Here is a 22,174-nt window from a genome sequence, read left to right on the forward strand (position 1 = left end):
AATGCATGTTAAAACCTCTTTTAATGTACACTTCAAAGACCCACATATAAAATACAATAGTAATAGTTTTAAATGACATTGTCAATAAAAAAACAGTGTGGGACCCAGTGAGCCTGTAGTTCCTCCATAGGCCGCAAGGGAGGCGCTGTGAGATTTGAACCGCGTCATAAACAACCCTCGAACTTTCTCTGCGGCGTTACGTCACACACTTCCGGGTTGGATCTCTTTCCAGGCGTCTTGTGACTGATTTTTTTTATTTACCTCGGTTCGAACCACCGGAGGGACCCTCATACAAGAACCGGCAGGAGTCGTTATTACCGGGCCGGACACCCGGTACTTTACCGTAAACATGCCCGGTCGAAGATAAGTGTTTAGTTAAAGTTTCTGAAAAAGACGAACCATGTGGAGAGTCCAGAGTCTGGTTGGCAGAGGTGAGAAACGTTACTGACAGGAGGAAGTCCTCCTCCCCTTTTTACGACGAGTTAGTTGTTTCAGTTTAATTATTAGCATGTGTCGCACTTTTTAGAAATAAACGCTGTTTCTTGTGCTTCCACAGTAGCAGTAGCTGTTTATTAAACTTCATTAAACGCCGTACATTCTTGTTATGACTTTACTCGACTGGTTTATTTTGGTCCAGTGAACCGGGATCATGTTACTGAGCTGCTACAACCTGTTTCAGACCTCTAGATGTTTCTAAACATTCACAGAGATTGTGTGCAACAAAACACTAAAATGTGCATTACAGTGTTTTAATATTCACACACATTAAGTGCATGAAACAACTGCGTATATTGATGCATGTCATATAAACAGCGTGAATTATGGCTTAATTTAAGAACAGAATACTAATGCATATCTCACTGTATTATAGCTTATAAATGATATTGTAGTTTTGCCAAAAATGGCAAATTTCTAATACAATATAATAAGGTTATTAAAACAACGAGAAATGGCAGAAAAAAATGGAAAACAAACATCTGCACAATCAATAGAATTGGAACTGGCTATAAAAATATCTATGTAATTTCTTTATTCTATTTAATGAATTGCTTTAGTTGATTTTTTTTTCTCTTTTTAATTAAGCCGTCCTAGATGCTTTGGCAATATTGTGAACATGATATTCATGTCAGTAATGCATATTGAATTGTAATTTAATTGCAAAAAATCAATATTTTTTTGAGTGTGAGTCAGTGCTGGTCAGCTGCAAAAATGTGAAATTTGTCCCGAGTGAAGCATACATTTCAACATAAATGAAGAGAAATGTTTCCTTAATAAATATTTACTTGGGTTTAAATGAAGCAGTATTTTCAATTGTTAGTAAAAATAATTAAACTGAAATGACTGCATGAGATGTACATTTTACAGAGTATGTTTTGTAGTTCTGAGGCAGCTAAACCATCTAACCTTCCAAGACACTTTTTAACACTGGGCATTAATGTTTAATTTCTGCTTTTTTCCATTAAATCCTCCTCTCAGTGCTGCATCGTTGCCATGGCAGCAGCTCCCTGAGACTCCCTCAGAACCACCATGTGGAGGACGAGGTCATCAACAGCTCGGCGGTCCTCTCCACCTCTCGACACTCCTCCGACAGCAGGTACTCTCAACACCTACGTCGTTTCATTTTCACTGTTCAAACTTCCGATCTGACACAAAAAGATTAGAAAGTGAGAAGAAAGGAACATACAAGAAAAGCCTTGAGCGTCTCGCTTTGATGCCAGGACTTCTTTGTACTCAAACCGCCGGTTATATTATCAGGTGATGAAAAGAAAACGTTTGGCTTAAGGTGAGACCTCAGAGACTATCTTCGTTCCTGTCCTTTGGTTGTTCCTTTACCCCCTCATTGAACCTTCTTTGTCCTTATTGCCTCCCTTTCAGCTGGTTGCATCATCCAGCAGCAACCTGTGTGTGTGTGTTTGTGTGTATAAATGGTATAAGTTAAACGAACAGAAACAAAGCCATCTGCCTTAAACTGATTGTGTCTGTGAAGCCTCCTCACAACAGGCAGGAAATAGAAAAATATATGCAATTGTTGGATTTTCTTTGTGCTTTTTTTGTTGCAGCTCTCAGAAAGAGGAGGATGGAGAGAGGAGGAGGAAGCAGAGGACTTTTCAGTTCGGTTACACCGAGCTTCCACGTTACACAGCCTTGGATGCTGTGGGATGGGTATGTTTTTCAAATGAAATATGTAACCCAAAGGCCTGCTACATCAGTTTATTAGGAGTTTATCAGGATTTGTCTGTAAGTAGTTATAAGGAAGATGTCAGAAGGCTAAGTGAGAAACAGTCTGGACTGGCTAGATGAGTGGTGCTTGGTGGATTAATGTGGATTGATTCATAGCAAATTATAAACGCAATAACTTACTTAAATCCACATGGCAGACTAACCACTAACACAACCAATCAGTGCACATTGAAGTGGAAACTGAGCCACTAATCAAGGGCCAGAGTCTAAGACTTGACCGTGTTCAAACGTTTAAGATCTTAAAAAATAAATAAATAAAAAAATCACCAAGAGACATCAGCATTCGGAGACAGCAGGATTTATTGTCAACAAAAATCCAGGAGTAGTTCTTAACAATGATTAACACCCCATGAAAAACCAGAGATATTGAGCTGTGCATCGTCTTTTATACTGTGAGAGTGGGTCATTTTTCCACGCCTACAGGGCGTATGATTGGAGTGACAGTTCTGACACCATTCTACTTTTCTAAATCTATTGGTCAGATCATGACATCAGGTTATCATATTTCACCCCTAGATCACTCCCTACAGAACGTGCCCAGTCATGTTCAGACCTTGCCCTGTTATTTTGAGACAGATTTCATGCATATTATACATTTATGTATTGTTATGTTTCTGATACAGCTCTTAAATAAGTTACATTGCTTTTAGTTTACACCATTATGTTATGTGTTATCCATATATCATTTTCTGAAAAGCATGTGATCTTTCTTTACACCAGAAACACGTTTTATGATCTTCCAGCTGTGTGTGTGTGTCTTTACAGACAAACACACAATACCATAAAAACATCAGTCATTACTAGAATATTCATCATTATGTATTTTATACATATGTTTTAACTCTAGTCTTCAGTCTAGTAGCATTTGCCATAACTGTATCATCTTTTACTTTTAGCACATCACACCCACAAAATATTACACTACAACATCTGCACAGGTTGCTGCAAACATGCACTGTCTACATATTCTTAGTGTACAACGAGAGGATTCCTGCCGTCAGCACTACTGACTGGTCTCATGTAGTACCTGCTTTGAAAGATACAGCAATGGTAGTCATCAGTGTGTCATGGAGAGTCTACTTTCTAAGGCCAGTGTTATAAGCTGTGCTTCCTTAATGTATATTTATGTGTATTTTAAAGTATCATGCTGGAAAACGTTAATGGGATCTACAAATTCTGAGAAGCCAATTTTACAAAAACATGTTGAGGTGGTTTTGATTTTTTTTTTTTTTTTTTTTTTTAAGAGTTCATGCACAAAATAGTGGATGGAAACATTTTTGTCGAATAAGTTTTGACTTGACAGAAACATTAAAGGTTCATTTAAACTTGCCTGGTCTTGAAGACTTCTCTCCATTTTCCTCTTATAGATTATAGAAAATTTGGTTTGTTTTCTCTTTTTTGTGTTATTTTTACCTGGTAGCAAACTAGTTTTGTTTCTGACTTCTTTTACTATGCTTATTACAGCTATACCTGACATAGTCTATGCTGCCACTGTCTGATGACACTACACAGGCTATTTGCTTCAAAGCAGTTAATGGAAACAAGCTTAATTCCGTTTCTTTTTTCCAATTTTTTGCTATATTTCATAACGTCCTTTCAAATTTGCTTGACAAGTGTAGTGAAACACAGTTATAGTTCCTGTATCTGCGAGGGTCTACATGATGTCAAGTTTGTCATCTCCCTAAATACACCAGACTGCAGACTGTGCAGACTGGTTATTCAAATGCAGCCAAAAATTTGAGAACCTGCAGCGATTATGCTACAAGGACAGGAGTGAGCATGCTCAGCAGCACTGTTTATACATGGAACACATAGATGCTGATCTACTGCGCGTATATAAAAAATCCTCCAAGTGGATTGAAAAGTAGCATGATAACAACAACTAAACATCCAGGGTGTCTGCAGCAGCCTGTGTGCACATCTACACAAAATTTAAGCAAAGTTTACCCCAGTTGTTCTGTCCATCCGAGCTGTGCTATAGTAACCAGGTCACTACAGCTCTTTTTCTCATGTCATCATAACCTAATAACCACAACACGATGAGTAGCTCTTCCCATTGACCTACTAGAGGGTTTATCACTGTGTAGGAAATCTTCAGCTCTCCATGGCACATGTTTGCCCATTCCTGGTATATAACATGTAGGTAAAAAGAGTAGTGGAGCACATCTCACATATAAAATGTTCTTGTGACAGTGGCGCTGATGTGTCTTCACAGGGTACAGCGGCACTTCTGTTCATGCAGATCTGCAGGAGGATCCACTCCCAGTTTTCTTCAAGCACTGAACCCAATCCGACCCCAGGAACCTTGACAGCAACTTCAACTCTGCACAAGTGCGGCTATCGCATCCTGCTTGAGATCTGTGAGTCTTTCTGACATCAATAGACCAGCAGGGTGTTGATCTCACAACTCAAACTTTACCATCTCAACTCCAAACTTTGTTTTTCCTTTAATCCTGTGGGATCAGAATCTTGACACTGTTTTGTTTCTTCTGTCTGACTTCGGCAGTGTCTAGACGTGATGTCCTGCCCAGAGGAAGAAATGTGTTGTGTCTGCAGGAGGTGCCAGAGAGACAGAACCATGATCAGACTTCAGCTCAAAGCAGCAGCAGCAGCAGCAACAATAGCAACTCTCATAGCAGCAGTGAGCAGGACCATCTGACTGCTGACAGCTCCATCTCTGACCACCAGAGGGCACTCCTGACCCAATATTCACTTGTACCAGGTTTGTTCTGTCTGCATAGCTGTATGTGCGGTTTGTAAATCACATGATTTTGTTAACCAAGCATTTGTTGGAGTGGAAGTAATACCGTCTTCTTGCCCGACTTACAGAGGAATCACTTCTGTCAGCAACCTGTTCACAGCAGAATGATACCAACAGAAACACAGCAGAGAAAACAGATGCTACTAATCAGGTAAAAGTCTACATCTTTTGATTTTTGTGAACTTCAGCTGAAAGAAAACAGCATTTTTTTTTCTTTACCTTGGGGAAGGACTGACTAAGATGACTCTTAATCATTTTTTTAAATTATTTTGTTCTCTTTTCTAGGAGATATTGTCTGATGAAGAGAGGCTGACAGAAGCAGCACTGAACCTGAGACAAGTGGGAGACACCAGCGTTCCTGTCATTCTCAACATCATCGGTGATGATTTGTTGACACAACCACTTGAGATAAATTATTTTTGCAGGCTTTTGCTGAATGTATTTTCTTTGTTTCTCTCTGTTTATAGCTATTATCTCAATCTTCTTGTATACAACAGGTCTAGAAAGTGCCAAGAGGGACAACTACAAGGAAGCTTTCACCTGTTTTCTAGCTGCAGCCAAGCAGGGCTACAGTAAAGCTCAGTTTAACACAGGTGTGTGCTACGAGAAAGGAAGAGGAGTCAGCAAGGACACGGAGAAGGTGAGACCCCAGACAAAGTGTATCTGCAGGTGAATTTAGCACAAATTTAGTTCCCTCATAAATTGGACTTAGTAGGTATTTAAAAGTCTTTCATCACACGGTCTCAGATATATGTTGTTTTCCCTTATAGACAGTAATATTAGTTGTAACTTTTTTTCTGAGTATGGTTGTGTACTGTCAGGAGAACAAAACTATACATTAGAAGTAGAATTGTACTTGCAGAACTGTTAAATCTTTTGGTGTGCTTCAGTCGGCACTATAAGTCCTGTAGCAAATGCTGTTGCTACTCGAAGCTTGGAAGCTCATCGACTTGTTAATGCAGTCCTGCGTGGTTTATTTGGTGAATAGTTGCAAAGATCTGCAGAGACTATGCTAAAACATTTTCTGTGTAACAGAGACGCTCTTGCATATTTGCGCACTGATTATCGATAAAGTTTTGTTTTCCAAGCATGTTCCACCAAATTATGCTTCTCTGGCACTATTTTGCAGGAGTACTGTCACTGTATCCTGCACTAAGCAGAGCCCAAGATTATTAATCCTGGTTTAAAACAGTACAAACAAGCTAGAGCATTTTATCACCCATAGCAGACTGATAATGAGGTGCAGCCAGACCATTCTTCAGAAGTGACGCAACTCTGATAGGTCTGGTTATGCAAGACCACTTGTATATAAATGTATGGGATAAAACATTCCAAGTTTTCTTATCTTATTCATATTTCTCTTGTAATTGCTATATTTTAATATCCCCTTGTGTTTTCTCTCCAAGGCTCTATATTATTACAAGCAGGCAGCAGCTGGTGGCCACAAACAAGCTCAGTATCGCTACGCAAAGCTGCTCCTGACCAGCAGGGGGCACCAGAGTTTAGAGGAGTTGGACACTGCTGTCAGCTTCCTGGAACAAGCTGCTGCAGCTGGGCTCACCAAGGTAGAAATCATGACAACATTTTATAAACTCTTCTTTATTCTTTCATAGAATCGCTTTTTAAATCTAGTGCAGATACAAACAAGAACTGCTATACACCGACTATTCAATGGAGTAGAATAATTAAATATAACACCTGTGCTTTTTCTACTATGATGACTAAAAAAGAGATATTTCATTTTTTAGTTATTGTTTTAGAATATAAAAGCCTGAAGAAGCATCTCATTTTGCTTTGTTTTTTGCTTCAATATTGCAGATGAAAATGCTGTATTACCTATTTGTTTAGAGTTTAAACACTTTAGAAAACTGGGAAAAATACAATTTTATTGTCTCTTCTTAGCTGAAATCAAATTGTATCTGGGACGTATTGCAAAATACTGGTTTATAGATGATAGTAGTATTTAGCCCAACTATCTGTCTCGGCTTCAGTGTGACAAGATACCAATAAGAGTGTTTTAAGTGTAAAGGCTAAAGACTTGCTAATGGTCAGAATAGCTTGAGAACAGAAAGAGACTCAATTTTCATGTGAATGGATTCATTCAATAAGCACGTCTCTTACTGTCATTCAAGGTTACGTATGTCTGTCTGTGTATGTGAAATGTTGTTAGCTGATGTTGGTTTGCCTTTATTAGGTTAAAACGTTGTTCCACTTGCTTCTCCTCAGGCTCAGGTCTGTCTGGCCTCAATCTGTTCTCAGGATCCAGTCAGATATGGGTGCAAGTCTGTTGAGTATCTGAAGATGGCAGCAGAGAGCGGAGTAAGTGATCTTCTAGATGCTTCTAGACTTTTATCAGTGGATTTATGTCAGGGATCTCCTCCCTTCCTGGTGCAATATCTCAGTCATGTTGCCTTTGGGAAAAGATGTCCTGATCATCTCCTGCTTTTAATAATTAGAACATCACTGCTTACATATGCTTGAAACTTTCTGCTGCAGTTGTGATGAAGCCTATGATCAGTTACTGTTGCTAGAAATTACTTGAGTTTTAGTTTTGTTGAATGTTTTCGTGTTGAGTCTTCTTTCTATTCATGTCTATAAATTCCTGGAGTTGGTTTTTCAGTTATAAAATAACGTTTCATGTTTGACTCTGCATAAAAGCAAAATCAAGTCCTTTTCAAAGAACGTTTAAAAGATTGTCCTTGAAGGTTTAATTACTTGAACCCTATGTTTCTCTTTGTGCTCAGGACAGCACAGCCCTGCTCTTCTTGGGTCAGTGCTATGAGAGTGGCTTTGGTGTGCAGCAGAATTTGAGGACAGCCATTGAATTCTACAAACGAGCTGCTCAAGCGGGCAACAAGACAGCTAAGAGCTTAATAACACCTCCTAATGACACATACAGTAAGGGTAAGTACACGTGCTCTGCTGGAAAGATGCGCAATTGTGTTAGTATTTGTTAGCGATGACACTGCATGTGATATGGTTTTAATGAGCCAAGACAGCAGTGATAATATGGGATTTCTGTTCTGTCTCCAGCAGAAGATGCAGTGTTGCGCTCCATCCGTTCAGCTCCGTGTTTCTCTGTAGACGACCGCCAGCTCCAGCAGCAACTTTCCTCTCTGGCCACTCGTGTCCTTCCTTCTACCAGTCGCCCCAAAACTCTGCCTCTCCTGCCACACTCCTGGAGCACCGGGAGTTTGTGCGTCCCTTCATCGTTGTCCACAACGTCTCTTCACCTCCATCCCTCCAGCACTGAGAGAGTAGCCTGCCAGTGGACTGTAGGGATCGGATAGAGGTCCAGAGGCAGCACAAGCCAAATGGAGAATGTATGTCAAGTGAATTGCCAGTGAATTGTCGCCTCAAAGGAAAGGTCAATTTGTGCTAGGTGTTGTGAAGTCTGGATTAGAGTGAGTGTGTTTTATACTTGGTCAGATGTGTGAGTCTAGATGAAAATGTGTTGGTGTTTTTTATGTATGTAAAAGCTGTTGAGCACAAGGTCTTACAATATTGTAGAATCAGATGAGAAGCTTTCAAACGTAGTGTTTTCTTATGAACTTTCCTGTGGTATAAATTCTCCAGTACATGGAAAAAATGTGATCTTGGTGCCTTTGGATGGGTTGAGAATCTCAGATGGTTACTTGTTTTTCTCTTTCTGCTAATGTGGAATAAGTCACATAAAAATAGGCATTGTGCAGCTATGTCTCCTGTCAACTATAACACAAATGACAAAGTGCTTTAAATTGATGTTTTATTTTAAGCTTCAACAGTTTATGATGTTCTTAGGTGAAATGGTTCTCTCATATTAAAAGGACAGTTTCAAAAGACACTACTGCATGCTTTGTGATAGCTCAAACTGTTATCCAGCCATGCCAAAGTGAAATATGCACTGAGAGGAGGTTGTTATATTGTTAAGCGCACATGTTAACAAAATAAAATAAAAAATCCTAAAAATCTGTTTTAAAACTGTTTTTTATTCGTCAGGGAAAAAGTAAACAGTGGTACAGTATAATCAGGCCTTGAAGTCAACAACTTTACAAACGGACACATTGCTTTTAGGACAAGGCTGAGTCAACCCTCATAAAATATTTATCCACAGTGAAGTGGAGCTGCCTCTGTGTTTCAGGGACTACGTTAAAGTCTGTGCACCACCATAAACCATTCACGTTCCCGTAGACTAATGCATGACGTGAGAGCCCGATGATGTGTGATTTCATTACCTGAGTTGCAAAATAACACCGGTAGATTTATTGTGGTTGCGTCTCCTCCGTGCGCCGAGCGTCCCTGCGTCCGCGCCGCTGATTGGCCAGCTGGGCTGAGGAGCTCCACAGCGCCGCGCCGCTCCGCTCCGGGATCCTCTGGCGCAGAGAGAAAGCGCAGCTTTGGCCGCCAGCAGCGAGCACCGAGCCGGGCTGGGAGGGCAGATGATGTGATGTGATCTTATACGGGCGGCCGGCTGCAGCTACGGGCGGACTGGCGCTTATAAGCGGCTGTTGACCTCGGCCCCGTTCACTGGCTGTGTGCGCGTCGTCGTGGGAAGGGAGGCGCAGAAAGCCCGGAGGCTGACCGAAGCGGTGAGTGGATGTAAATAGATGCTCTCGACGGGATGCGCTCCCCTCCCAGTGCGGCGGTGGCGGTGCTGGGGCTGGAGAGACTCAGACAAGAGAGGAGGATGTTAAAGATTTTTGCTGCGTCTCTTCACATATTGACAAATCAGCTTCAGCAATTCTGGAAACTCCTGTTATCCATCCTCGCGTTTTGCTTAGATTTAAAGATGGGGTGCTTCTGATGTGTCAGTGAGGGGAGTTTAATAAGGAGGCAGCAAGAAACGAGGGGCTAATACTCCACCCATGACATCATCGACTTTTTCAAGTTCATTTTCTCCCCAGGCTGTGCTTTCATCTGTTGCATTTCATTTTCGAAAGCAGTGGGTGCAGCTCTGAGTTAAGAAGAGAGGCCTGCCATGACAAGTTGATTAAGGATGGTTTCCCCTCACCTTTATCTCTCAGTATTTAGACACAGCTTCATCTCCAAAGCATATTATTGATGGAAAGTCACAAGAAAATGGTATTTCTTTGACCTTCAGGTGGAAACACTGTGGGCCCTGTATCTACAAGGTGAGCAGGGAATATAAACAGCCAGAGCAGATAAGGATCCTGTTTGGACGTCTTGCTGTAAAAATAGAAAAGGAACATTGTGTTTGGTGTGTCAACAAGTTTTATTTTTATTCCTGCTTTTTTGTCATGCAAGTAAATCTGTGAAAATCTCACTCATTTACTACAATGCAGCACATCCAAGCAAGAGAGTTTTATCAGGATGCATGTTGCTGCTGTTCTGTGACCAGCTGCCGAAATCTGGTGCATCTCATGAATGACCTCTGCTGTTATGGAGAACAACAGATTTATTGAGGACAACAGTAACTACCTCTGTGTGTTGACTGTGCCCCACTGTCCTGTAAACTGCTGTGTCATTCTGCTCACTTTCTCCCTCTAATAACCATCCTTCCTCCTCCACGCTCACATCCTCTCTTTGCCCCACTATGTTTAACTAACAGAGACCTGATTGCATTGCCAGAGGGGAAATAAAGGAAGGAAGAAAGGAAAAGTCCGTCATATCTGTCTCAGATGGTCCAGTGTGTCTGCAGCTCAGACACAATAAAAAAGGGACAATGGGGGAGTTGAAATGCTGTTTTCTTATCACTCACTGTCAGTTTTCAGGGTTGTGTCAGGATGTGTAATTCAGCCTCTGAGTCATGCAACATATTTGCTGTGATTTTCAGCTTCAGAAACTCTAGGCATAATCTGTAGCTGTCTGGTGAACGGCTTGTATCTCCAAAATGTCAGGTTTTCCATCTTTTAGTCCTGTGTTTATGCATTCACAGGGGCAAAGAGTTCAGAGGAATTATTCGAGCTTACAGGCTACAGAAGAGTCTATTAAGGAGAAAACATGAAATTTTGATTTGCATGACATTTAAATGATGTAGAGATGAGCTTCACCGGCTGACAGCAGTTGGTATTCTGATGAGGCAGTGCAGGTAGTTTGTACCTGTTGATCGTGTTTTTGTGTGAGTCACAGGCCTGGAGAGCGAGCGCAGATTCAGCACAAACAGGTTGTTGTGGTTGTCTGGCTCAGTGACAGAGACAACACGACAACCACCCAGTGAGAGGAGAGCAGATAGGGGCCCTCTATGAGCAAAGTGCACCGTCCAGGGATTCTGCTCCCTCTAAAAACCCGGCCTCCGTCTATTCCCAGGATCTTGTCGTGCTTTGAAATCTGCTGTGTTTGAGTTTTCCATGTTTCTGAGAAAAGGCACTGGTGATGACTGCAGCATTGTGTGCGGTGTGTGTGTGTGTGTGTGTGTGTGTGTGTGTGTGTTTAGGATCATTTGAAAGGATGTTTGTATGTTATGCTTGCGTGCGTGAACATGTTTTCCTACCTGTATCTATGCTCAGGTGTTAACCTGCTTTCCACAGCCTAATTAAATTATTTAACAACAGAAGTGATAGTGATGCAACCCATATATATGTCATGTCTTGAGATAATAATGATTTTCTGCCATTGTCTTTGCTGCTACCCATCTGTCTGTATTCAGCATCACACAGCTCATCCACCCAGAGATAAAAGAGACACGGTTAGCTAGTTAGCAGGAGCTGCCTGCCACTTCTCCTCCCCACAGACCAGCTTACTGCTCAGCTGCAGCTTTGAATGTCAGTCCTCGTTGAATACATCGAGGGTCTGACTCACTCCCGATATCATGCAAATGCATTCCAGATTCATGACTTTGATGCAGTGTTTTTAACACTTCAACAGTGACACCTTATGTGTAAAAGGGGCGTGAGGCTGGAAAAGAATCTGCACCCATAGTGCACTGATAAAAGCCTGGTTGAGCTGCCGCCAGAGAGATGTTTCATTGGCTTTATGTTTAGTTGTAGGATCAGAGGGATGCAAATGAGTGACACGGTGCTGAACAGCTCAACTTGATAATGGTACCCATCTGTGATGATGTCATGGAGATATGCAGGCTTTTTTTCTATTCTGTTCTGTTCTATTCTAATTAATATTACAGCAGTTTTTGGGAACGCCTGCAAGCTGAGAGGCCAGAGGGTCTAGCTTTTAAAAACATACATACCAAGATACTAAACATTAGTCAACCATACAGATAAGTGAACGTGAAATAAGCTCCAAACCAAGAACATGGAGCGTTATTGACCCTCGGGAAATTAAAGTGAGGAATTAGTCTGATAAAGCTTCCAGGCTGCCTGGTACACATCTTTGTCACTTTAAAGAACACATTTCTGAGATGCATATCTTAAATTATAGTTTATTTTATGTGTTGATTAAAAATAAATGTCCAGGCTTCTTGATACAAATCTTTGTGACTTTCAAGAACAAATTTACAGGATGTGTATCTTAAATGTTGGTTTAATTTATGTGTTCATGTTGGAAAAAAATGAAATTCAGTTAATATACCACTAGACTGTATAAATGCTGAGGTGTCAATATTAGCATCTTCATCAAATCTAATATAAACTAATCCAGCATCTAGCTTGACTTCTGACAGTGTGTCTGTTTTCCCATCAGCTCTACCGCTGCAGTGGTCTCCCAGTCAGCCATGATGTCCGTACAAACTCCTCCCCTCTCCCGCTCTGGCTCCTCCCCCTCCACTGGTGGTCTGGCCAGTCGCAGCGCCTCCTCTGCCGCCCCTCCCACCTCCCTCAGCCTTCGATCATCATACAACCAGCTGCTCGGGCGCGATGTCATCAAGGAGTCCATGGAAACAGGAAGTTCAGCCACCTTGCCAAAGAGTCGTCAGAGGTACACGATGACCAGCGTTCGGAGCGCCATGGGGATAAGTGACAACTTGGCTTTGTCATCTAAAAACCAACCTGTAACCAGAGGAAGGGGCCTCCCCACCAAGTCATCCTCCAGCTCTGCCCTCTATTCCTCCTCTTCCTCCTCCTCCCTGTTTAATACAGCCAACCCCAAACTGGCCAAGAATGGCGCCAACATGCAGAGACGAGCCGAGAGCCAGCAGCTGGAGCTGAGCAGGGCCAACACAGAGGGCAAGATTCACAATGATCTCATCAATAATCCCAGTTCGGACTGGCTTGAATTTGGGAAAGATAACTCACAGCTGCCTCCGTTTCGAAGAAGAACCAAGAGCTTCTTGGAGTACCACGGGAAGGGCTGGGATCTGGACCTCTGGGGGAACAAAGAGGAGAAGGAGGAGAAGAAGCAGCAGCCTTCACCAGAGAAGGAGCAGGCCAGTCCTGCCAAAGAGAGGGAGAGTCAGAAGGAGGAGAAGGACGGTGACAAGCAGAGCTGCCAGGTGGAAAAGGAAGAGGTGGAGCCTGTGGTGGAGGAGGACGAGGAGGAAGATGAGCCCACACCAACACCAAGACAGCCTCTGCTACCAGTGGTGGTTGAGGCCCCTCTTTCCTCCACCTCCTCCTCTTCTACAAACAGCCCAGAGTGGGTGCCCGACAACCACAACCACCTCCAGATCCAGGCTCCAGCCCAGCTCAAAGAGGAGCTCTGTGCCCCGGTTCAGGCTAGTCCTCGTAGTCCCGCAAAGCCCCCTCGGAGCTCCCAGCCCCGGGTGATCAAGGTGGAGCTGCACCCCAACAACGAGAACCAGTTTTTGCAGCAGTACCCACCGTCTTCCCCAAAACAGGCCAGAGCTGCAGAGAAAAGCACCCCGACCAGAAACCGGCCTCCACCTGCCATGCCAGATCCAGAACCAGACACTGGGGTCCCTAAAGTGGGCTTAAGAATGGATATGACTCCTGAGACTCCCTCAGAGGATGAAGACTCCAGCTGGACCACCCTGTCCCAAGAGACGCCCTCCCCTCAGACTCCACAGGAGACAGGTTCGATATGTGTGTCTTCGTCTTTTCATCTGATTTTCATTTTTAAAATTTGCATATATGTGTCAGCCTTTAATCGTGCCTCAATTACACCCTCCTTTCATTCCTCCCCTCTTTCCGTCTCTCAACCTCCTACAGACTGTCTGATCTGGAAATTTACCAAAAGCCTCTTCTTAAGTGAGCAACTCACTCTAGCAATACTGCTGGAACCTTTAAGGCCCCTGTGAGCAACCTTATGGTGCAGAGAGCGATTAGGATGGACAGAAGGATGGGAGACTGCGGATAGCAGGGTGTGAAAAAGGAAGAGAAAAAAAGGAAAGAGTAAAGCAGGGCTGGGTTTTGAAAGAGATGATTGTTGAGGGTGTATGACAAAGCAATAGATAGAGAATATGAGTGTATGGAAAGAAATATAAGAAGGGCAAGCGAGAGAGAGGAAGGGAGGGAGGCTGTTGCGCATTGTGTCCTACCACAGGGGATGAGCCCCGGAGTTGCTATGACAACAGAAACTAAGTAGGGACAGACTGACCATCTCTGAAATTTACTCTGTCCACCCTCGTTTGTGTATGCGCGGCCTTTTGTATGCGACTATTTCATGATCATTTGTGTTTTTGCAAGCATGCATGTATACAGTTTGTGTTGTGTAGTATATTCATTTGTAATATGTGTTTGTGTATCACTGTCATCCATCAGCGGATGTATGGGTTGAAGGGGAACTGCCCCCTGGCTGGCGGGAGATCTCGGACTCATCAGAGGTCTATTTCTGGCACGTTCCCACCGGCACCACACAGTACGACCGACCTGTTGCCTCCAGCAATCAGCTCACCTCTTCCAACACCAACCATGAACCACAGCAGGAGATGCAGGAGTCGCTCAAACCACCCAGTGAGGTGAGAGGACCAACAGGCCAAACACAGATATGTGAAATGCATTCATATTTTAGTTGGCTGTATACCCAGTATGAACCCATTTAGTTTTTGTTAAACCTATTATGTTTATTATTTTTTGTCAACATATTTAGTCCCCAGAGAGGAACTACCTGTATTTCTGTTGAATATTATTAATAATTCTACTCACAGACACGTTGAACAGATATGATTACAAACAGTTTCTGTTTTCCTCAGATAGAAATCTATTATTTGTTCAAGGCTAAATGTTCACTGCGCAGGTGACAACAATACTCGCACATATACAGTATTTTTTTTATGAAAGCATAGCAATCTGAACCTGCTGGTGAACAGTGAGATGTGGTTGATTGTTCCGAAAAAGCTAGTAGTTTTGTTAGGTTTGTGATGGCAAACATTTATAAAATTCATTTTCAAAAGAGTTTTTGAAAGAATACTTAAGTGACGTGAAAAATATATTAAACAACAAGGTGAAACATGTTTATATTTTTTTGTATTTTTTGCCTTGTTAACATGTCCATATGGTGTTTTTTTTAAATATATATATATATATATATGCAAGAAAATGTGTGCAAAATAGACAGTTAACACCATGACTGAGCATTTTATTTCACTGACATATGTGTCACAAACTTACGGAATCGATCCTGTCAGCTTGCAGAGTGGGGCTTTCTGTGTCATCAAACATACAAGGCTGAATCACTCCATTGTTACAGCTTCTCATTATGTAGTGTAGTTTTACAGCAAACCTGCAGATGAGGTGGTGTGTTCAAGCTGAAAGGTGGACGCTTCATAGATCCACAGATTTTAAAATAAGCAACAGTGTTGTGAAATGAAAAACCATTTTACGGCAGGAAGAGATTATTTTCATGTAAAAAAAAAAAAAAAAAAAATGTCTATTTCACTTTGATACATAGAGATAAGTTTTTGATGAGAGAGGCACTTTAACCATTTTCTGGGAGGAACCTTAATGTCAAAGGTTGATGCTGTAACTGTCAGTAATAACGTCTTTGTTCGATATATTAGGAAAGCTGTTGGTGATCAGTGACGCACCCACAATCCTCTTTGTGTCTCTCATCCTGCATCTCTCTCTGTGTCTTTATCTCCACCCTTCTCTCTCTCCCACAGCGCCCCAGCAGTCTGATATCTGACAGCTCGGTGGAGCCGGTCCCCTCACCCTCCGGCTCCTCCCCCACCTCCCCCTCCTCCCCCTCCTCCACCGCCTCCAATGACATCACCTCTTCTAGACAGAATCTCAACAGCACCACCTGCACAGCCAACGTACGTCACGTTTGTTTGGGTGTTCACTTACCGGCACTGAAAGTCCAGATACACCTTTGTGATATTTTAAGGGCTTCGTTGATAAATTTTGTTATAAATGGGAATGCGTCACTTTTCATCCTAAATAATGCCAAAATCCAAAAGAAATAATTACTCTTTAGTCAACAAATCACTTTTACAAATCAAAGGGAATAAATCCACTGCATATATTCCGTCAGTACAGTAAAACTTGACTTTGCTACTGGTCAGTATCTTCAAAAACTCCTATTTCTAGTCTAGTTTTTTGAAAGACATAATCAGTCTTTCTCTGTCACTGCTACATTTATGAAATTAAAATCGGCAGTGATCTCTGTCCAGGCCAGTCTGAAGTACATATCTGTCATATTAAATTAATATTAGTTTTATCCTATTCACTTATTATAATGCAAATTAGATCAAATACCATATATAAAGGTTATTCACCTTTTCTGAATATCTCTCTGTCTGCCTCTTTTGCTCCAGGAACTGAAGGACTATCCAGTCTATCCAGATCCAAGTCTTAAGGCATTCGAAGGGGCCACCCTCCGCTATGCATCACTTAAACTCAAGTAATTCACACAGATGGACATACTGACATATAAACGTGTATATTCTATCGTATACATGATATTTTTCCATGTACTAGTGGGTAAACTGTGACTGATTGTTATGTCTGGTGTTTCATTGCAGTCCTCCTGCTCAGCTGGAGACAGTGGACCTGAACAACACATTCTCTGACCCAGAGGCAATGGTGAGCTCAAAACAACAACACAGAAGAACAACGCACATAAAAATAGTCTGAAATACCTCTGTGACAAAGAATGATTATTTGCTTGGATTTTTAGATTACAGATTCAAAACTTTTATGATGCTGAAGATGCCAGGTGCCCTGCCACATTATTTGTTTTGTCTGATAACCTGCTTGGACAAACATATTACCATCAGAGGTCCCAAATTGTATAGAAGAATAAATTCAGTTATCACAACAGAAAAATGTTGTGAGATTTACCATTAATTCAGACTTAAGCATGAATTAAAACTATTTAGATGCCACCATTATTCAGTACTAAAGTATATCACCTATAAATGACTATTTGGAAACATTTAAAGCATTTGAGGAACAAAATATCAGCCTTTTAGCAACCTGTATTTGTTAAAGTAAGGAAGTCACTAGACTTTGTTTGCAATTATGTAATGAACCTGTTCACCCTGGGCTCCCTCCTCTTTGCTGCAGCGCCCCTTAGTGGTCTCTTTGTGAACTGAGGTATTGTGAAGTGTTTATATTCGGAGAAGTCTCAGCTGCCTCCCTGTGGAAGAATAACATAAAGGCAAGTTCACCCAACAGACGTGTGGGATGATCACTTAGAAAGGAGCAGAGAAATTAATGGAACAGGAAACTCCTCCATAGCAGTAACATAGATTCTGTATGTAGGTTCAGAAAAATGAGAGAAGGGGGATCTTTTCTCAGGCAGGAATATGATACAACTACAGACACAGCAAAGAAGACGAATTTGGGAGTTGGATGGAAGTTTTGTGCATTAAAAAACAGCAAAATAAAGACAAATGTTGCAGCATGTTCTACATCAAAATATACCACATACCACATACATTTTCTTGTTCTATCTGTTCTTTTACTTTATTAAAAAAAAGAATAAAGTTTAACCACAATGGGCTGAAAATTACTCTTTAAAATTGAAATTCCAGTGAGACAAAAGCTTGAACTATTTAAAAACCTCTGCGGGAAATGAGAAGTGTGGGGATTCAGTTATGATCTCAGAATGTGTGAAAGTTTAATGAGAAAGAAACCAGGAGAGAATACCATGGTCAGTGTGTGTGTGTGTGCGTGTGTGTGTGTGTGTGTGTGTGTGTGTGTGTGTGTGTGTGTGTGTGTGTGTGTGTGTGTGCGTGCATATGTGTGTGTGTGTGTGTGTGTGTGTGTGCGTGTGTGTTGCTGTGCATGCTTGCTTGATACTGTTACAGAGCTTGAGAGATGTTTCCTTTTCTCATCAGAGAAAAGCCCCTTGATATAGACAGATAGAAAGAAAAGGCAGAGAGGAGGGAGGATGGTAATGGCTGCTGGCCTGAGGCAGTTTACACACATGCAGAAAAATCACACACATACACACAGTGTTTCATATTTCATGTGTTGCCCTCCTCAGTCAATCTTCTCTCAGTTATTACTCTGATAGCTCATTTATGATGGTACAGTAGCTGCTGCTGTACATGATTCTGTACCATCAACTTCAGCAGAAACTTTGAGAAGCTGTTTGTGTGTCGTTCATGTGATGTTCATGTTCCTCAGTTAAAATTAGAATACGAATCAAGTATTGATGTAAAGCATAAAGCGCACTGATGAATGTGAAAGGAAAAGTATAGTTTATTGCTACTTGGATCTTGATTTTCTTTCTACGTTTGGGTGTTTTTATGCCATACTTTCTTTTAGGTTTCAATAACGTTGTTCTCACTAAGTTAAATGCTGGAAACTGTGGTGACATTCAGCAAGAGAGTATATGAAAATGAATATCCAAATATTCAGTGAACTTCCATCACAGTTTGCAGAATGGCATCCTGGACTTCAGTCAGAATCAGAAATACTTTATGGAGCCCCTGATGTGAAATTGCTTCAGTTCAAAGTCTTAGGAATTAAACAGTACAAAAAATATATATAGATAAACAAAAGTAGAAGTATATGTCCTAAAAATATAAACATAGGTAGAAAAAAGTATAAGCATAAAATGTAAATTGTGCATTGTTCTAAGAAAAATAAAAATGTAAGTATAGGGTGTAATACATACTAATTGAGTTGTATTTCTGTTTTTGTACAGAGAAGTAGTTATTGTAGTTATTCCACATTATTTAGTGTTAACTCAAGAAGTAGAGTGAGAATTAGATAAGTTTTTGCAGGTGAAACATACTTAACAAATTTGCTATAGTTGTCTGCACACCAGTGCAACCAATGATTATTACAGATGTCACAACATACATTCAGTTCCAGTTTTTCCCCTTAAACAACATTGTTTTAGATTATCTGGCTAAATGCAATATTACCATGTCATTTATGAGCAATTATTATGATAAGAAAACTTATTAAAAATGACAAAATGATGGTCAAAAATACAAAGAAAATACCTGAATTTAAGTATAATACAGTGTAATTTTCTAAGCTCTATACTTAAAGGATTGAAGGACCATTATGAATCTTTAGAAATACTAATAAAGACAATATGCGTGTCTGCCAGTCATTTCCAGTTCGATCTCTGGGCTGGGTGGAGATGGCAGAGCAGGACCTGTGTGAGGGGAGGAGCAGTGTGGCGGTTCACCACTGCATCAGACAGCTGTCCTACTGCCGGAGGGACATACGGGACTCAGCCGGTGTCTGGGGAGAGGTCAGTGTGTCAGCAGCCACTTACAATATACAATATCCAGTATGTTTCCAAGTTTAAATAAGTTTAACCAAACCAGGATCGACTTCTCCATTTAACAATCTGTGTCTGTAAGTGAACTGTTTATAGTGATTTAGTAAAAAGAAAGAATGTAATAGGAAGGAGGAGACCTTTTTTGCCCTTATTTTTTTGAGGCCTGAAGAGTTCAAAGATTCCCTCTTGTGAAAATCAAGATTTTTTTTACCCTGTTTACACATCCATATGATATTCTTTTTTTAAATGCTAGATGACAAATCATGAGCCAAATACATAGTCAACACTATGAGTATTTTCGCCTAAAAACTGACGCGTACCAATGACAGCCTGTAAAACATGAAATCAGACAGAAAGGTTCTTTATTAACAAACATAGGAAATCAATTCTGTCTACTAGCAGGGTGAGACTTTTCACCTTAAAGGACACACAGAGAAGATAAGATAAGATAAGATAAGATAAGATAAAGTTCTTTATTTCTCCCCACTCCAGGGGAAATTTACATTGTTACAGCAGCTTTATTTACAATATATACAAGGGTGGCAAAATTTTTTAACAGAAAAAATAAAAATAAAAATAAAGTTTAAAAGTGCAGAGATGTGCAGTGCAAGAATGTCAGTGCAAATTTTTATGGTTTGGGGTGGTAATGATGTAGTCCAGTTTATGTTAACATCAGCCAGTGATGCTGATGTTGTAAAGTCTTATAGCAGATGGGATGAAGGACCTGCGATAGCGCTCTTTCTTGCAGGGTGGATGTCTCAGTCTGCTGCTGAAGGAGCTGCTTAAAGACCCCACAGTGTCATGCAGTGGGTGAGAGGGATTGTCCATGATGGATGTGAAGAAAGAAGAAGAAATGCATTTTGTTAACAGCTGCAAAAGGAGAAGTTGTGAGCTTTTATCTAACTTTACCAACACATTATTAGCTGTTTGATAGCTGTTTGTAGTCAATGTGAAGGCTGATGTGATCTGGTACCTTGGCATTACTAACATCATAGAGAGAAATACATAAAATACATTACCACATCTGATGCTTTGGCTTGTACAATTGCTGCACAATTTGGTCTTCTTCATCCTGAGGTTAAGCTTCTGGTTTGAACATATATGGCTCAGTTGCTCCACTATTACAGCTTGTGATTGTGCAGTTTAAGGTAGTTTGAAGTGTTCAAGTAGAGTTGAAAGTGAGCAGGTGTGCTAAAGCTGCAGGTGAGCGGCGGATGGGGTGGCGGAGGTGGAGGTGGAATTAATGTGCATCATCTTACATTCATGCATTCTCAAGGTGTGACGGTATTATTTACATGGAAAAAACTTCTTAATATGTTGTTTTAATTAACAGAGATATGCTTTTAGGAGTTTAATCAATGTCAGAAAGATACTGGAATCTATAAGTTGTGTCATATGTAAATAAAAAATAAGTAATTTGTGTTTCAGAAATTTTCTTTAATCCTTTACAACTTCTGTCCAGCTTGTGAAGCACAGCTTCAGCGCATCCTTACTTATTGTCTTACAGGGTAAAGGGATGCTTTTAGTGCTTCAGGATCGAATGCTGACCCTTGTTGACCCAGATGATCGCAGCTTGCTCCACTCTCAACCTATCAGCAGCATCCGTGTCTGGGGCGTTGGCCGAGACCATGACAGGTAGGAGAATATTACAAATTTCTTTAATAAAACCTTTTGTTGTTGGTGGTGGTGGTGGTGCATTGCGGATTTGCAATTTTTCCATTTGATGCCACTGATTTAATAATTTTAAATGTATTTATTCCACAATTTGAATGAAACACTAACAAGAACAAACACTGACATGTAGATCAAACATAGACATTCTATAACAGAGCTTATACAGTAACATACTGAAAAACACAGTGTATAGAATTCACACTGTTAGCAGCTGAATCAGGAGTTTTAGCAAATCATCAGAGAATAGAATCAGCCTCATTATTATTCAGCCCATATTTGCACAAACTAGATTCAAAACACCTTAATTATTCTTACTGCTCGATGTTTCGGTCCCAGACTGAGGACCTTTGGGGCCTTCAGTCATTTGGCAATGTCCAACAGTCTTAACCTTTCAGTATTGAGCTGACAGTGTGCTGAGGCTAGCATAGCTGCTAATGGCAAGGAGGGGGCAAACTACACCCTCATTGATATGGGCCCCTCAGGGTTTCCATTAAGCCACAGAGCAGCCACTTCAAACACTCACACAAACCCAGAATGCATCTGGAAACATTAGCACGACCTTTAATATGTATGAGATGCGTATGCATATTTGTACAGATGTGAGCTTAACATACACACAATGTCCCTTTAAGTGTAGTAGTATAGAGGTCTTGTGAAAGTCTTTCCGTGATAATAAATGCTAAAGCACTAAGACCTGAGAGGAGTGGGAGATTCACTATGTGTCACACAGTGATCGGACAAATGAGAAAAGTGCCGCAGTCCAAGGAACAGTCTGGTCCTGACATGTGTAATCAGCTGTTAAGGATCGAGTGAAAATGGAGTTTAAAATAGCATCAGTGTAAAAAGGCTCAGTCTCACTTCACTTGCCCATGCTTGTTACCTCATTTTTTTTTCTCTTTCTTTCTCCCTTCCTGCCCCGGTGTCTTTCTGTCTGTCTCTTATTTCTGTCTTACCATTCGTCTTTTAAGTGCTGCTAGAGCAGGCATCTCCAACCGGTAGCTCGCGAGCTACTGGTCGCTC

The 22,174-nt window shown here is 41.1% G+C and overlaps 2 protein-coding genes across 3 annotated transcripts in view; both read left to right on the top strand.

Annotated features, from left to right (window-relative positions):
- The first annotated feature begins 209 nt into the window (after window positions 1–209).
- On the top strand, window positions 210–8,952 carry dele1 (DAP3 binding cell death enhancer 1). Of its 2 annotated transcripts, none has more exons than XM_023282593.3 (12): window positions 210–431; window positions 1,477–1,594; window positions 2,061–2,163; window positions 4,457–4,601; window positions 4,748–4,963; window positions 5,071–5,153; window positions 5,288–5,381; window positions 5,500–5,642; window positions 6,409–6,567; window positions 7,229–7,321; window positions 7,747–7,906; window positions 8,036–8,952. In XM_023282593.3, exons 1-12 carry the CDS (start codon window positions 401–403, stop codon window positions 8,290–8,292), a joined length of 1,602 nt encoding a protein of 533 aa, XP_023138361.2. In that variant the 5' UTR covers window positions 210–400; the 3' UTR covers window positions 8,293–8,952. The 2 variants fall into 2 exon arrangements, with proteins under 2 accessions (XP_023138361.2, XP_023138362.2); XM_023282594.3 differs by having other exon boundaries at window positions 211–431; window positions 8,039–8,952.
- A 384-nt stretch (window positions 8,953–9,336) lies between these two features.
- LOC111576744 (amyloid beta precursor protein binding family B member 2) overlaps window positions 9,337–22,174 on the top strand; it is a 44,539-nt gene continuing 31,701 nt past the window's right edge. The window contains exons 1-8 of the mRNA XM_055016393.1: window positions 9,337–9,570; window positions 12,578–13,866; window positions 14,554–14,750; window positions 15,894–16,046; window positions 16,548–16,633; window positions 16,755–16,815; window positions 19,304–19,450; window positions 20,988–21,115. Coding sequence (XP_054872368.1) covers window positions 12,609–13,866; window positions 14,554–14,750; window positions 15,894–16,046; window positions 16,548–16,633; window positions 16,755–16,815; window positions 19,304–19,450; window positions 20,988–21,115 — 2,030 coding nt within the window. The 5' untranslated portion in view covers window positions 9,337–9,570; window positions 12,578–12,608. The remainder of the gene's footprint in view (window positions 9,571–12,577; window positions 13,867–14,553; window positions 14,751–15,893; window positions 16,047–16,547; window positions 16,634–16,754; window positions 16,816–19,303; window positions 19,451–20,987; window positions 21,116–22,174) is intronic.

Source organism: Amphiprion ocellaris, chromosome 13 (assembly GCF_022539595.1).
Source record: "Amphiprion ocellaris isolate individual 3 ecotype Okinawa chromosome 13, ASM2253959v1, whole genome shotgun sequence".
Lineage (NCBI taxonomy): Eukaryota > Metazoa > Chordata > Actinopteri > Pomacentridae > Amphiprion > Amphiprion ocellaris.

Coding starts and splice junctions, on each gene's coding strand:
- dele1 (XM_023282593.3), top strand. CDS start 401: ATGTGGAGAGTCCAGAGTCTGGTTGGCAGAG. Junction 6,568..7,228: donor CTGCAGCTGGGCTCACCAAG/GTAGAAATCATG, acceptor GCTTCTCCTCAG/GCTCAGGTCTGTCTGGCCTC. Junction 7,322..7,746: donor AGATGGCAGCAGAGAGCGGA/GTAAGTGATCTT, acceptor CTTTGTGCTCAG/GACAGCACAGCCCTGCTCTT.